This window comes from Prosopis cineraria, unplaced genomic scaffold, assembly GCF_029017545.1.
Source record: "Prosopis cineraria cultivar Desert tree isolate PC_DT_omini unplaced genomic scaffold, ASM2901754v1 PC341, whole genome shotgun sequence".
NCBI classification, from domain to species: Eukaryota; Viridiplantae; Streptophyta; class Magnoliopsida; order Fabales; family Fabaceae; genus Prosopis; species Prosopis cineraria.
Window position 1 is genome coordinate 12534 of NW_026555668.1, and position 16622 is coordinate 29155.

The window sequence follows — 16622 nt, forward strand, 5'->3', positions numbered from 1 at the left end:
TTTATCCAAAATACAAGACACCTATGCCTACCTTATAACAGTTAATAAAGATACTTAAAAGTGGATTGTGTTATTAAAATGGTAAAAAAAATTACTACTTTAAACAGTGCCCTTCAATTGAAATCAATATACCCTATTCACCAAAAGAAAAACAATCAACATATACTAATGACCCTTAATTTCTTTTTGACATGATCTCTCACTGCAATAAAATTAATAACGGGCATTTGTGAAAAGGAAATTTGTAATGTTATTTATAAAGTGTCTTATATTTTATGACATTAGTTGGGGAGGAAAGATGCCTCATCTCTCTCTTTTTGTTAATACAATTACTTATTATTCATAAGTTGAGTCGAGTAAAGCCATGTTGATGTGACAAAACTCTCCAAATGAGTATTTGACATAGCTATATATATTCAAGAATCAAACTCAATACTATTAGTTAAATTAGCACAACTTTTTGTTGATTAAAATACATGCTTGTTGGCAGAGGAACCTCCTTTTGTTTCAATGAAAAAAACGAAGGGGAGTGGAGCTCTTTCCCCAAGATTGAGAGATTTCTCTCCCCCCTCTCTTCTACTAAGTGAAGGAGGCTATGGGCACTTAAACATGAGATCTCAAATTTATGAATACTAATTTTTTTTTTTTAAAGAATGCTACCTTCAATTGGACTGAGAATGCTCCAACATGATCAACTAGATTTACATAACTATCTTACATTTTGAACCATCACTAGTGAATAGAAAATATTACTTCTTTTCCAAAATTATAAGACAATTTAAGACAATATTATGTATGTAAATGAAGTTTAATAATAACATTTTACAAACTTATTTTTTTATATAAAAAATATAAACTTTTAAAAATATCCTTAATTTAATATAATTTTAAACATACACATTTAATCATTATAATACAATTATTTTAATTTTCTTGAGTTGAAGGGTAACATTGGAAGAGCATTATTAATAAAATATTATTTTTATTAAATTATTTTATTTTTTTAGACAATAAATTATTTTAAGAATTATTTTATAATTTAAAATGGAGATAATATCTTATGTTTTAGCTGGGTGTGAGTAAAATTCTATCAATATTTTGAGACCGAGGGAGCATTTTTTTTGATATTATTATTGCAATCATATTCACGTGAGATGTAGAATGCCATTGAAAAGATTAAGAAAATGATTAGGCAGTTGTAAGGGAAGGCTAAAATGGGAATTGTGATGATCTACATGGATTAGCCCGCAGTAATTCGGACAGGGTACTACGTGGCAGCTTAGGGTGCACCGATGTCGTGGACACAACCCTCTCTCTCTCTCTCTCTCCCCACCCACTTCCTCGTCTCCCCACACACACACTCTCACACACCCTCGCTTCCTCCTTCGCTTTCTCTTTTCCCTTCTCTCTCCCCCGACCCTTCCCTCTCTTCCCCCCGACCCTTCCCTCTCTTCTTCGCTTTTTCTTTTTTTCCAAAGTTTGATTTCACCCCTCAATCCCCCCGAAATTACATGGTCCTACCACTCGCCGGAATCGGAAGCCATGAACGCCGGCACCGCCACCTTCCGTTCCATTCTCGACAAACCCCTCAGCCAGCTCACCGAGGATGACATTTCCCAGCTCACACGCGAAGATTGTCGCAAGTTCCTCAAAGAAAAAGGTTCTTTCTCTTTTTTTCTTTCCCTTTTTCCCCCCACTCTCTCTCCTTCTATCTCTCTCTCTTACATTTTTTTATTTCCTCTTTTATCCTTCTTCCCTTCCAAAATTTCCGGCGCCTGAAAACGGAGGACCTCCTCCATTGGTTTTTTCTTCGGAAAAAAATAAAGATTAATGGGTTGGTTAAACAATTGGGTTGAGCAAATATTATAGTGACTGGTTGTGAAATAAAGTATGCGAGAAATTGATGGACGATACCACGTGTCCGTACAGGAATGCGTCGGCCTTCGTGGAACAAATCGCAGGCGATCCAGCAAGTTATTTCCCTCAAAGCTTTGCTCGACCCGGCTGACAACGATTCCGGCACCGGACCCGTACGGAGATTCCCTTATGTTCCAGCTCAAGAAAATACCCCACCTGTGAGTGCTTTTTCCATCGCACTGACAGTTTGTTTGGTTGCTGAGAAAGTGCGTGAAAATGCTGGGAATGGCAGGAATCGTCCAATGGAGTGAGCTATCCTTGCTTTGTTGTCTCACGGCTTCTTGAATGGTTGTGTAGGATAATCTAGATGCGACTGGTAGTGGCGGCGGCGGCGGCGCTAATGTCACCGGAGTTGAGGCGACATCGACTGGTCCGACTGAAGAGCCGCCTTTCCATGCTGCCGAAGAGCTTCCCAAATCTGTGTCATCTGGAGAGAAACCAACTAGCATTGAAACGAATGAGAAGGTCGTCAGTCCCAGGTCTGTTCTTGTTCTCATTTGAGTTCAAAACCCTTTTGCTGAATGGGGCATTGCCTTGGTTAGCTTTTGGGGTCTTTTAGCCGCTTTTCAATGAATAATGCGTTCCCGTCCAAGTTAATCCATTTATGAATTATCGAATCGGGTACTTCTGGATATTTCGCTCGGCTGAAATTCAACTATTCTTGAGGTGTACATGTTCAACTAGAGGGGAATGTTATGAGGAGCGTGGAAAAAGGCTGAAGTGTGCTTTTGAGTAGGTTTTCTTTAGGCATTAAGTTAAAAACTTAAAACAGGTCCGTTATTCATTGGTAGATGGGAATGCTACAGAAAGTAGATTTTGGTATCCAATGTTGGATGTGTGTGGGGAAAAGTGGAGGCAAACGACTCAGTGATCCCGATCTGAAAGCCAACCCTTATTTAGGTCATTTAGTCCATTAGGTATTGCTCAGAGCCAGTAAAATGAATGATCCTGCAGCCTGCTTGGTCTGGATGCGCTCTTGGTCATTTAAATTGTCAGATTTTTCAGAGCTACATTGGATATGTGAAATTATGTTTTCAGCAAAGACGGGGGAAGGGTGAAACATTGGAGAGTGCTGTGATATCTAAATCAGATATTATATATAAAATATATGCTATCTCTGAGTAAGTATATCAGAATAACTCCATCAATGTTAATGTAATGTATTTTTGCATGCATATTAATTATCTTATGCTTGATCAGCCCTTTCCATTTATGGTGGGATTCATATGCAGTCAGGAAAAGATATTATTGCCATGAAAATTCGGACGATCCCATCATTGCTTTTGTAAAATAGTCTTCTATTTATATTTTGCTTTGATATAACTTTGGGGCGGATTGTTTGGAAGAAGAAAATCTACTGGAATAAATGAAAATATTCTTTAAGTAAATGTTTGCACTTTCCAGATTCAAGGGCAACTGACAGGGGTATAAATATGTGTTGGTCTACATGGAAAGGCCTGTTTGGTCTATCCATAGCATGTAAACTACTAAACTAGTGCACCTGTAACCTGTTTGTTTGAATTTTGAATCAGTAGATGTAACAGTAAGCAATGACTTACAGATGACATGGTTGGAAGTATTATCCGTTGTCTATTGGGACCCTTAGCGAATAATTTCTGCGAAAGGAGAATTTTGGCCATAATTCTCTGACATTCTCCATCTGTATCCATTCCCATGTTGAAATAACTATATGGCTGCAAATTAGTCAAATCCTCGTAACAATTCCATAGAAAGATTGGAACAGCCTGCAAGCAGCAGTTTATACCCAGAAGAAAGGAAAGCATGCACAAGTGGTGTTTTCAGGTGTTCCAAGTTGACTCTAGTGTCCTGGCTTATTTATGTTTCAATTTAAAACTTGTGCTCCAGGATGCTGTCAAAGTGTTCAGGAGTTTCATCCTTGTGATCATATATTGTTGATGTAAATAAAAAAGGAGAAGAAATGAAGCTTTTATACCTTGCTTCCTTTATTAAATAGCTGCTTTCCAAATAGAGAGTGATTTGGATCCTTGAAAATGTTGTTAGTTTAATCATCAAAATTTACATATGATATGGATGGCCAAGGGCAGACTTATATTCCTTCCATATATTGCTTATGCCAGTTCTGAACAGAATTAGTTATTGTGGTTACAGAGAGTGTGCAACTAGCGGGCCTGTTGGGCAAATGACAATTTTCTATTGCGGTAAGGTGAATGTGTATGATGGGGTGCCACCAGATAAGGTAGGTAATGGTGCTTCCTCTTGCATGGATGCATGGTGGTAAATGCAATACTATGTCACCTTCCAATGCAGCCATATGTGGATTTGCAGGCACGGGCAATCATGCAGCTTGCAGCAAGTCCCATCTATGTACCTCAAGATGAACCATTCAAAAGAAGTACATCAGTCTGGCCTTGTCATTTACAGATGGATAAAGATACCCTTGTCCCACTTGATGGCACAATCTCTCAGTTTGCTCAAGCAGGTAATCCTCAAGTAGCAGAACTGTCTGATTTTACTTTAACGTACTCTAGAGTTAGGCTATCCCATCCTCTGTTCACCAAAAACACTAAAAAGAAAGAAGAAAGTTACTCTAACGCCTGGGGGCATGCATTTTCTCCATTGAACGTTGCATGCTCTCCTAACATTTCTTCAAGGAATGCATTAAAAGTCCTTGATAGATGAACTGCTGTATGTTAATTATAGAAAATCATTAATTAAAAAGGGTTTCAAACCAACAATTGTTTCCCATCGTAGTTTGCCTTTCATGTTGAAAGAATTAGAATTCATTCATACTAATGCATTATACACGTTCCTGTAACACATTGGACCTCTTGACAATGTTATCTAGGATTTAGTTGCTGTTGTTTTTCTTTTTTCCTTTTTTGGTCTGAACTGCGTACATTTTTAATGCCGAGTTCATAGCTGTAGTTAATGAGTTCTTCTGGTTTGTTGCTGGTCAGAATCAACATCTTTCGCTTCTTCAAGTTTAAAATCATGATAACTTGCACTCGGATTACTTTGCAGCTAAGAATGTTGGGTTGTCTGCATATTACAATTTTTGAGATGTTGGGTTCTTCTTGGTTACTGTTTCAAAATTCAAATTTACAGATAAGATGGTGGAGTATCCTTTGCATTACAGGGAGAAAGGGAGCGCAGCTCGTGATTTTGGTAAGGACTACTAAATCCATGGATGCAGCCCGCCAGAGCCTTTCCCGGTTTTTTCATTTCTTTTAATGCACACCCCCACCAGCCTGAGGGGTTTGTTTCAAATCAGAGCATAGGATGTTTCCTTTGGTTTGCCCTTCCTTTTCCTTCCTTCTATTTGGCTAGCTGGTGAGTAGAAGGGATAATTGCTATTATAATATGATGAGTGAACACACGCTTCTCCTTCGAAGATTTTGAAGAGTGGTGAAAATCGGTGTATTAGAATAAGGAGTCAGTGGCAACTTGAGTCAGTTATTATTATTATTATTATTTTATTTTAATCTGGTGTATGTTTGAGCTGTAGGGTTTGTTACTATTCTGCTACCTCAGTAGGTTCTAGATGTCAGCTCCACTTTGGAATGCAGCAACCTCTTGTACCTCTAAGTATTGCCATATCTACTAATAAAATCGCTATGGTCGAATGGATGTCTATTTCAATATCTTTAGTCCTTTAAATATTGGGGCAATATCCTGCTCTATGTCTAACCATGCTTAAAGTGATTCATTCTTCTTACTTCTATAAGCATCAGGGCATAATTTAAGTTTTTACTTCTAGTGCCTATGTGTAGTAATTTTTGTTGTTGTGAGTTTAAAAATTCATCTCTATGTTGAGATTGCAAGTATCTCTTAACCATACAAATGAGAGTGTCACACAGGGGGCAAGTGGACGAATAATTGTTCAACCATTCTGAGAGGGTAGTGAGGCCTGTAGATTTTCAAGCAATCTAAAGCAGTTATATCTCAAATTCTAGAAAGTGATAACTGTTAGTGTTTGTTGGTTTTTCAAAGATGTAGATGGTCAGGCAAGCAGGAAAGTGTTATTGCAGCGATATCGAGAAAAGCGAAAGGATAGGTATTCACACAACTTAGCTATTATTTGTTAATTGACCTTAATTTTGTCCTGAGCTCCCAGATTTAACTATTATTGATGCTCTGCCTGATTATTCTCTCTTTTTGCTCATTCTTCTCTAGGGGAAGATTAAAGAGCAAGAGATTTACAGGAGTAACTTCTTCTAACATGGAAATGTATTTCAATCGTCAAGTGAAGGTCCATGCCTCAAATGGGAATTCAAGCCGCAGTAGCACAAGCTCTCCACCACAGCCGAGGCTGCCTCAAGCTTCTGGTGGCTCAGCTGACAACCAGCCAAAGATTGGCCTTCCTGTTGATCTCAATCACAAAGGTAAGCTACAAATCTTTTATTTAAATATTAAATGATAAAAAAGTTCTTACTTCTCAACTAAAGCCTAATTATAAACCTCCTGGTAATGTCAGTTAGAGTAGTATGAATATCATAAAGGAGATCGTGCTGCTTGCAATATAATGCTTGTGGGAAAAAAGTATATACTTGAAATGTAAACCAACTTACCAGCTGTGAGGTGAGGGTATCTTTGCACTTCTTGTAAGATGCTTGACTCATAGCCAGGCATATAACAATTTGAAAGAAGCGGTTAATAATTTTTTTTAAAAAAAAAGAAGAGAAGAAGTTGTTAATGATAGCTTTTATGGCTAGTGATTTTCTTGGTAATTGAATCCCAAACTAAGTAAGGAGCTGTTTGGTGCACTATTATCTCCCATTCCTTGGTATCTTGGAAACATAGTATAAATGCCCAAGGATATGATAATGTGGCATTTAAGACTATTATGTTTGTTGTGACAGTTGGAAGGTGTAATAAATTGGATACAATGTGTATTTTCGTAAAATAGCTTACAAAATTATGATTACAGAACTTGTCTGTGCATGGATATATGATTTCTCAGTGGATTTGCAGATTTTCAAGAATGCTAAAACGTAGGGACTCTTCAGATAGATGAAGAACTGGAAGTGTTGAGATGACTTAAAAGAGCAGTTTAACTCTCTCACCGTGTAGCCGTTAGAGGCCTAATGCAAGAATTTTGAGCTGATTGCTCATCAGTTAGAGGCAGTGAAAATGTTAGGATGTTTTTAACTGCAGGGTGAATTTGTGTTTGTTTTAGGATGGTTAAGAGTCCTGCACTCTCACCTAATCAATTTTGTAACATGAGGCATCTAATTTAATCCTTTCCCACTATGATATATGTAAAGGCATAGTTATTCTTCTTCCTGAAACTTTCTTTTCCCTCATCTCTTATTTTCTTTTTATTAGGTTGTAGTAGTAGTACTAGTATGCTTGCCCAGTGCTTGTGTGGAAGTCAGAAACTCTAACTCCATCAATTAGTATCTACATATTCTGTAGGAATATTGTGTGAGCTTTGATGCAAGTGTTTCATTTGTGACCAGAATGGAATGTGGGAAAAGAGTGTGAGAGAGAGAGAGAGAGAGAGAGAGAGAAGGTGAATGCCAATCATTATTAAATATTAAAGAAGTGTTATTATATACCGGAAAAAGAGATAGTATGTCATCCAATCTCTAGTGAGATTGATCCTTGGTTTTCTTTTTCGTTGGTCTTTTAATAATTATAAGTTGAATGAATGTGCTTATTCATTACAGGATGAGTTTCCTTTTACTAATTGAATGTTGGTGCTCTGCATTGATTGATAAAATCAATATCATCAATCAATCGTAAAATCTAAAAAATCAAGAATTTTTTTTTTTGGGGTTTTATTTCTGTGCAGAAGTACGGGTTCTCTTGTTTAGATTTGTTAATCACGAAGTAGTATATCTCATGGGTTGGGTTAACTTTTACGGGACGACAAGCTTGAATTTTCAAAGCGTGTGACGATAAAGTTAACTGGACAGTCAATAGTAGATAAAACATACTATTTGTGCTATGTGAATATGGGGAAAAAATATCTTTGTTTTTTATTTAAAGTTGCCATCAGATGTATTAATGACTTTTTGCAAGTAAAACTCAAGTTTCTTTTTATAATACAAATGAACCATGTTTGCTTCAATTGCTTGATATATAACTTAATTTAACTTTCACTTTTATGTCCAAAATATTAACTTTCACTTTTATGTCCAAAATATCCCACATCAAGATTTAAACAAAATATTAATGCTCATAATACTTAAATTAAGATCCTTTTTCATAGAATGCTCATTGAATTAAATTTCATCAAAACTTACTTAATTTTTCAGTATAATTTTTAAGTTTTGATAATAGAATAAATGTTTAAAAATTGGGTTGGGTTGAATGTAGCCTCTATATTAAATAAATACATAAACCATGGAAATTTTTTTAATAGATAATTGATTCAAGATGTAATTACAGAAGGAAAGCAATAAAAGTCACATGCTTGCAATTTATCAGTTTCATTCGCCTGAATGTTGACAAAGTTAAATATGTCATAAGTTTGCCTTCTGTTATCTGCAATTATTATTATTTGGACTTTGTTTCCATTAATAATATGTTTTTCTGGTTAAATGAAAAGAAAATTACTTCATTAGTCATTGAGTTGCCATGTCACAATAAGTAGTGAAAGTTGATTATAAACATAAAGATTCAAAATTTGCAATAAACTAATCCTTTTTATCAAACAAGATACAATGCATGGATAAATAATAATATTTTCCCCTTACCCAAAAACACGCTATTAATAATATAGATTATTAATTCTAATGAACCATGTATGTCGATATTGATAGAAATAAATAAAGCATATTTTTTCCTGTGCATCTTATAAAATTGAGGTAAATCGCTTTCATAAATTATTACTAATATAGATTACAATACCAGTGAAACCAGTCCTCGTGGTGTAGCCAAAAAGTCTTGACCTCGATGCTCTTGCTTCGATGATTATAAATGTCATATTTTATATTCATAACAACGTCTAATTGAGAAAAAAAAGTTTATTTGATTACTTGTCTCAGAATAAAAAACTATACCTTTATATAAAATTTTCAAGCCTAAACCTACATAAAGTATTAATCTTACTCCATCAAATGTTGGTAAGAGTTAAATGTTAATTATTGAATGGAAATAATAATTACGGAAGATGAAGTGAATGTTGAATGTTATTTTGCAAACTGAATAAGATGGTGACAAAAAGGAAAAACAAGGTTTTTAGACTCAGCCTAAAAGCTATGTAAAATAAATATTAGGCTCAGACTAACCCCAAAGTCTCTTCTTTATTTTATTTATTTATTTATTTTTTTTTAACTTTTTTACCCTCTAAAAAGTTTCTTACTTATTCTCAGTCTCAAAGAGTCAAATCCTAATCACTGAAGTGTTGAGTTATTGGAAAACTAATTTAACAAAAATGGCACATGAAACCTTGAGTATTTTTATCGCTACAATAGCTGACTAATGAATTGGCTTTAAATATTGGGTCACATGTGCTTACCAAGCATTGTCTTCCCTTCACCTGGATAATGTGCAAGCTCTAATTTTACTCATTATTGGACGAGTACTTTTATTCATGGTAATTTACTTATATTTTATGATCTATCTTATATATATATATATATATATATATTGGATAAAAACATGAAAATGAAACAATATGTTTATTATTTATTGGGGAGCAAGATGAAGATATTGATGGTGTCCAATTAGCACAACACTTAAGCTCTCTTCAGCTTGAGATTCAAGTTCAAATAATTTGTTTACCTATGATGATGATAATTAGATATTTAGTTATTTTTTAGAACATATATTAAAACATTTGTGTGATCTTGTAATGGACTTTGGATTTTGATGAGCATTATATAATTAAGATGGATTTTGCAAAAAATTTAAAAAAGGGCTTTAAGGCTGATACGAGCTTTGATATAAAGGGCCGGTTTTGAAAAAGAATGTATTTTAAAAAGAACAAAGCTTTAAGCTCAAGTTTAAATGGGTTAAGCTCATAAGGATCAATTAACTTATTTCTCGTAGTGATAGTTATAATATCATCACTAAAGCAAGCATAAAAAGATAGGGGAAAACCTTCAATCATAGTTTGATCGTGTGTAAGTTTGAATGTCTTGTTTAGTTGTTAATTTGGATTTCTTATTATCATATTTATTCAGTCTTTAGAACATGTATTAGCTCAATCACTAATCTAATATTGAATCACAATTTTTAATCCTTCATTGATAATTGCTCACAAGTTAATTCTCACCAATTTAGTTCTATTTTTTATTAGTTTGGTACTTAGCTAGGTTGACTATTCTGTAGGAGTGGTTACTAGCAAACAAATTTGTGATTTCTTAATTTTATAAAGTTGATTAATTTGACAAGATATACCTATTATTTTCTCAACTAATTCTCTAGTATTATACATTGTTGACTTGTGAAACGCTTTCTAATTTCTATTATTTTTTCTCCAATTTAAATAAATGTAGTAATGTGAAAAAATCTAGTTAACATATAATTTAAAATTATATGAATCAACCAAATCCTAATCTAGTTCCGTGTGAATTAATAACGCTCAAATTGGTATATTATTTGACTACAACACAAAATTTCAACATAGATTAAATATAAAGTTAAGGTTACAAGTATTAAAAGAATTTAAACTATTATTTTTAATACATTATGAGATTTGAACCGTTGACTTTTAATCACATTTAATTTCTTCCTTTTACCTCATATTTGAGCTCTTTTAATTTGTTATCACTCATAAATGCAAACATGAATTTAGCTAAAGGAATGCTTCCCGTAGTTATATTCTTCAACGTTTACGAAAATGAATGTATGCATTTAATTCAAGGCAAGAAAAAATAGTTAATAAATAATTTATAAAAATGAGATATTTTTTGATCTCACGTAAAGATGATAATTTGGATTTGATAAGTAGCCTCAATACACTTACTCAATGAGTTTCTTAATTTCATCCAATGAATTTTCTCAATACTTAAAAATTATAAAGATATATTTCTCTCCAAAAATTTAAAATAATTATGACAATTAGAATACTTCTTACTCATGTTATTCTCTCCAACAATTTAAAATTGAATACTTTTTAAATATTATATAACAAAATATTTGACAACCGTTCGATTAAATCAAACCATTGTTATAATGCCATATGAGATATAATTGAAAATTACTCCCTATTTCCATGTCTATCCTCATTAATAAGATAACCTAATGATAAATAAATATAAAAATCGTATTAATTTCAAATATTTATTAAGAATATTTTTAGAAAAATTTCATAATTACTCTTTGAAAACACTGAAATGGCTTATATTTTTTAAATATGATATCTCTAAAAAATACATTGTAATTTTTACTCAAGTATTAAATTAGATATCCTTTTGTTAAAAAATATAAAATATTTTTAATTAAATATCACTTTCAATAAAGTAGTCACTTGTTTTTAAATTAATCATATCTTTTTATATTTATCTCTATTTAATAAGGTGATTCATCCTAAAAAATATAAAGTTATTTATTTTATATAAAAATTTTTTTAAAAAAATAATGATTATATTTTAAAAGATTAAAAAAATTATTTATTTAATCTCTTAAAAAATATTATATTTTTAAATAGGGGGAATATATATTTTTGTTAAAAAAAAACAATATTAGACACATGATACATGCAAGATAATAATAATACTAAATATATTTGTTTTTATTTTAGGAGAAAAATGCTTGTCTCTTTGTCGCCATATTGGAGAAATCAGCCTATAAATACGTGATCATCGGGATTTGGTTCCATGAAGGTTGAATGGTCCTAAGACGCAGTGTGTCCCGCCATTGAAGCCCGACTTTAGCTTCACCTACAGCTTCTTCCTCCTTCTCTTGCTCTTTCAACCTACCTCAATGACTGCCTTCTCGCTCGCTTCCTTCACTTTACCATCGCCATGTCTTCTTCTTCGTTCTCGTTCCTCTGTTCCATTCACTCGCAACCATTTGCAGGTACTTCATTTTCATCCTCTAATTTCGCTTCAATTCTTACATTTCCGTATGCTGAACCCTAATTTCATCCATCTTATGGTGTCCAATGTTGATTTGGGCCCTGCTTATGAGCAGAGCTCCTATAAGGCACCAATGGGTTAATCTTGTATTTTTCCGTTTTATGCTTAACAATTTGGCTTTTTGATAGCTTTTCCTGATACTGCTAACTGTTTTCTCTCTGAAATTTAGGCTTCAGTGATGCGAACTTGGAAAGTTGGAGCGTTTTCTTTCAATGGCAGTGAGAGGTAATCTTGCAGTTTGCAGGCTAAGTTGGCTAACTGGTCCCAACTTTTTGATGCGTTCGTTTGTTTTTGTGGGGTTGATTTGAATTTTAGTTCGTTGTCTTGCTTGATTCTCATATCAATATTAACTTTGGATCACAAAACAGGAAAAAATTGGTGTCTGCAGTCGATCAAGATGGTCTGACAGATATTCTGAGAACTGCAAATCCTTACAAAGTAAGAATAGTGGTTATTTCAATATTTTTCACCCTTAATTTCATGGTGTTCTTGGCCTTATGTTAAATTAGATTTGGCGGTAGACTAGATGGTTTGTTTAGCAATTCCATTTTGGATTTTCTCAATGCAGGAGACGTAAGTTTTAAATTTATAATTTTATGTACAAAACGAGAAACAGTTCGCTCATTCACTATGCAATGCAATTTGAATGACTGGTCTAGAGGGTCTATGATCTACATTCAAGTTTTGTGGAGAAGGAATGAGGAAAACGATTGCAGGATTAAATCCGACAAGAACTGTTCAGTACTGTAAATTTAATCGTATGCAGTTTCCTGATATGTATACTTGATTGAATCTAGTGCTGTATAAATATAATCCTTTGTGAAGGAAAAAGTGCACCAGTGGGTTATTTATAGTTTTGAAGTTTTAATTTCTTATAAATGAACTTGGACCATTCATTCCTATCACTCAAGATATAACTTTCTGGTGGGTTGATTAAATTGTACTTGAATATATATGCTGTTTTCCATGTCCTGTCAAATTACTAAACTCTTCCTCTCTTCATTAGGAAATATGTCAAAGATAGGGCAGCTGTATGTGAAGATTTGCTTGAAGAAGTCGATGCACAAATACAACATCTGAATATGTTTTTACTGATTCTCATGCGATCCACAGCTTATTTCAATGCATTATATACAAGTAGTGACTGAATATTACTGTCCGATATGCATTTTACACTTATACTGTTGAATAGTGTAATTACTGCATGCCAAAAAGACACAAGTGCATGAAATATTGGGAAATTTGAAATTCCAAACTGGCTTCAATTGGGCATTCAACAGCTTAGATGAAGTGAGAGCTTTTAAAGAAAGTGGGAGGCTTCTTAGGCATCTTTTTCTTTTCTTCAATTGTTATTGTTTTCCTAAGCAGAGCTTTTACTCTAAAGAATTTCCTGTTCAAGTATAATATCTCTTGCAATGCTGTTTCAATGCTGCTATTTGTGGTTTCCTGATTATTTTACGTATGAAGTATACATTTTTCCCTTTTGGAGGCTCATCTACATTACATAATATGTATTTAATACGAAATAATATTAATATATCTTGCTTGTAATGTGCAGGCTAAGGAAGATGAAGATAAGGCGGAGCTTGAAGCTCTGTTGCAAAACGGCAGTCGTGTAAAAGAAGGTAAATATTTTTTTTCTTTTCAGTGGAGTTAATATATATCCTATATAGTTTATGTAAAGCATATTAGAGGTTAAAGAGTTTTCCTGTATACTTTTTTGAATTTCTCTCAGTTATGTCATTAATCTCAAAATTGTTACATGGTTGAAAAATTGTAGCATGGTCTCAATTTGCCCAGAGAGTCTCTGGTGAATGGGATGGATTTGGAGCAGACTTCTCTAATGAAGGGAAGGCTATGGAATTACCAGATTTGGTAGTCCCTGAAGCATTTCGGGAGTGGGAGGTTAAGTTATTTGACTGGCAAACTCAATGTCCCACTCTTGCTGAATCAGAGGAGAACATTCTTATATACAAGGACATTCTGTTGGTTCCTACTGTTGGTTGTGAGGCCGATGCAGCCACAAGATACAAGGTGGATCAAAGGCAAGTGGGAGGAGTAAATGGTGGGGTTACTGCCTTTGCTTATCAATCCAGTGGATCTTATGTTGCTGTCTGGCAGAAAGAGGATGAACTTTTGGAGCTGGAATACTGCTTGATCAATCCTCAAGACTGTGAGTCACGTGTGAGGATCATTCAATTTGTCCGTGTTTTGGATCACACAAAGATGGTGCTGCAGAGAATCAAAGTATTTCGTGAGCATTGGTACGGACCATTTAGGAATGGTGAACAACTAGGAGGTTGTGCCATCCGTGACTCTGCATTTGCTTCTACTGATCCCATGACTGCTTCACAAGTCGCTGGTATTTGGCATGGGTCCAAATCTGTTGCCACAATTGGCACTTCAAATACTGTGAGTGCAAGGGTCTTCCCTTCTGCTTTTATTCTTCAAAACCTGGATTTTCTGGTTTCATTTCTGGCACATCTCCATTTGTATCTAAAGTATTTTTAGACAAGCGCCTATAAACCTCCATTTTTAAAGACCAGTTCTTCCAAGGCTGAAAAGAAAGAGCATTTCGTTCTAAAACTTTAGTTGTCAGGTGAATCAGATCAAAAGCAAGAAGTTGTTAAGTAAAAAGTGATGAAGAGGTTTACTATAATCTTTAGCATGCTTATCTGACTCTCGTTGGAACTTCATTTCAATTAAGAAATTTTTGCAGCAAAGAAACTCTAGACTATTTGGTCTTAGAGGATCTATGTCAAATCAAAGACCTCTTGACTCAAAACCTCAAGCTGTTAAGGCCTATGACTAGCTATAATCTCTATCAGTTTAAATGTCATTTCAAATATGACTCAAAAGCTTATCTCTTATTGTAATCTCCATCAATTTTCTTGTTATTTTAGGGGATCTTTCATGAACTTTCGGGTGACAACATTCAGAACTGTGTCAGAGATGGATGCGTTGAGATATTACTTCCTAAACAATTGTGGTGTTCATTTAAGCAAAACAAGGATGGTGAAGCTCTTAGTGAAGTGGGTTGGCTTCTAGATCATGGACAGGCAATCACATCAACTTGCCTATTTTCAAGCACTGCAAAGCCCAAGGCAAGTTACAAATATGTAGGTTCTTAAACATTTTAAGCATACGAATGACAGTTAAGGTGGTTCAACACTATTTTCTCTCAAGTAAAGTTTCGGATTCAAATCTAGTAAATAAAGGAAGTCATTATCGACTAAGTTGGTATGAGTGGTAGGAAATTTTACTACTTGAACAAGTGGTTGAGGGTTCAAATATTATTTCTTGTGTACGTAACAACTTAGCTGAGAAAGCTCTATCTTTGCTCTCAGTATCTTGAGAGAGACAATCTTTGCTGTGCTTACCAAAATAGAAAGTTGTTGTTGGATAGCTTTATGGTTATGTGGTTTGACCCAACTTGACTCATTGGTCTGAGGCTCTAATTGGATTTCCAAAAACTGATTTATGTATCCAAAATAAAAAATATAAGTACTAGCTTAATCATGGAGCACTTGGATCCTGAGTTCAATTAAGATATAATCTAAATAAGCTGTTATTATGATGTATTATTTTCCATGTCATTCATTATGTTAATTTTAATAAACAAATAAACATTTCAACTTGTTTGTTTCTTCCAACCATTCTCTTTCTGTTCTTGCTGCAGGAAATATCCATAGCATTAGAAACAAAAGGTTTGAAAGATGTGTAGCAGTGGTGGCAATCCATTCAGTTTCAGAATTCAGATCCATACCTTATTTACAGTGAACATTAGTCTTGGTTCAGCACTAGACAAGCTCAACCACATAAATGTTACCTTGAATTTCACTTAACTCTCACATAATGTATACAAGGTTCATTCACCTTATCCATCTATATAATATGTTCCCCATCACTTCTGAACTCTCTGTTTTATACGTGATTACATTGTGTCATAAATTTTCACTCTGTAATCGAAATTTTCAGGAGATTAATAATAGTGTGAAGATATGCTGGACAATGTTCAAGGTTCCTTTGTGCCTTCTTTGACTTAATTTTCATGTTGAATGGGCTTTTGACAGAAAAAATAGTTTTAGTGTAGTTTTTATGCATTTCCTGTCTTTTATATATATACTTTTTTAGTTCAATATTCTAAGGCACTTTTAATTGAAACACACCTTTCAATAAATTATTCAGTTGTTTTTAAAATTACACACTCTTTTTGTGTTTATCTTTATTTAATAAAGTATTTCAATTAGAAAACCTTATTAATTGTATTCCTAATTAAGGTTATTTTTGGAAAAATCTCATTAATTGCACTTTAAAAGACCTAAAATAATTTATATTTTGAATATCTTATTTAAGAAAAAATGTTTTATATTTTTTAATAGAATGAGTGTGTGTGTGTGTGTATATATATTAATAGATTAATATATTAATAGAAAAAATGGTTTTATTGTATTTTAACTTTTGTTGTTGGCTGTCATGCTTTTATTGGATTATATATATATGATGAATCCCATAGCATGGATGACATGGCATTAATGGCAATGAAATTTGAGGATGGCAAGAATGAGCATAGTGGCATGAAAGGAACTAAAGGCAAGGAGTAAGAAGTCCAACACTTTCAATACAACATGCCAAAAGATCCTTTACAATGTATTGGAGATTCAATGACAAGAGCTTGAATTAAAACCATGA

At 33.8% G+C, this 16622-nt stretch overlaps 2 protein-coding genes across 6 annotated transcripts; both read left to right on the top strand.

Moving 5' to 3' along the window:
- The first annotated feature begins 1400 nt into the window (after positions 1–1400).
- On the top strand, positions 1401–7187 carry LOC129296496 (protein TIFY 4B-like). 4 transcript variants are annotated; one of them, XM_054935094.1, is made up of 9 exons: positions 1401–1660; positions 1930–2075; positions 2215–2396; positions 4048–4135; positions 4207–4378; positions 5005–5064; positions 5896–5953; positions 6073–6281; positions 6871–7187. In XM_054935094.1, the coding sequence occupies exons 1-9, from the start codon at positions 1543–1545 to the stop codon at positions 6885–6887; spliced, it is 1050 nt and encodes a 349-aa protein (XP_054791069.1). In that variant the 5' UTR covers positions 1401–1542; the 3' UTR covers positions 6888–7187. The 4 variants fall into 4 exon arrangements, with proteins under 4 accessions (XP_054791069.1, XP_054791068.1, XP_054791071.1 ...); XM_054935093.1 differs by having other exon boundaries at positions 1403–1660; positions 5890–5953; XM_054935096.1 differs by having other exon boundaries at positions 1403–1660; positions 4225–4378.
- A 4499-nt stretch (positions 7188–11686) lies between these two features.
- On the top strand, positions 11687–15961 carry LOC129296494 (uncharacterized). Of its 2 annotated transcripts, none has more exons than XM_054935091.1 (7): positions 11687–11871; positions 12100–12155; positions 12299–12368; positions 13489–13555; positions 13711–14342; positions 14834–15049; positions 15610–15961. In XM_054935091.1, exons 1-7 carry the CDS (start codon positions 11776–11778, stop codon positions 15652–15654), a joined length of 1182 nt encoding a protein of 393 aa, XP_054791066.1. In that variant the 5' UTR covers positions 11687–11775; the 3' UTR covers positions 15655–15961. The 2 variants fall into 2 exon arrangements, with proteins under 2 accessions (XP_054791066.1, XP_054791067.1); XM_054935092.1 differs by having other exon boundaries at positions 14834–15034.
- Positions 15962–16622: the final 661 nt, after the last annotated feature.

Excerpts from the sequence above, each read along its gene's own strand:
- LOC129296496 (XM_054935093.1), top strand. The coding sequence starts at position 1,543 with ATGAACGCCGGCACCGCCACCTTCCGTTCCATTCTCGACAAACCCCTC. Across the intron at positions 2,397-4,047 it reads GAGAAGGTCGTCAGTCCCAG|AGAGTGTGCAACTAGCGGGC; the intron begins GTCTGTTCTTGT and ends TTGTGGTTACAG. Across the intron at positions 5,954-6,072 it reads CGAGAAAAGCGAAAGGATAG|GGGAAGATTAAAGAGCAAGA; the intron begins GTATTCACACAA and ends ATTCTTCTCTAG.
- LOC129296494 (XM_054935091.1), top strand. The coding sequence starts at position 11,776 with ATGACTGCCTTCTCGCTCGCTTCCTTCACTTTACCATCGCCATGTCTT. Across the intron at positions 13,556-13,710 it reads CGGCAGTCGTGTAAAAGAAG|CATGGTCTCAATTTGCCCAG; the intron begins GTAAATATTTTT and ends GAAAAATTGTAG. Across the intron at positions 14,343-14,833 it reads CAATTGGCACTTCAAATACT|GGGATCTTTCATGAACTTTC; the intron begins GTGAGTGCAAGG and ends TTGTTATTTTAG.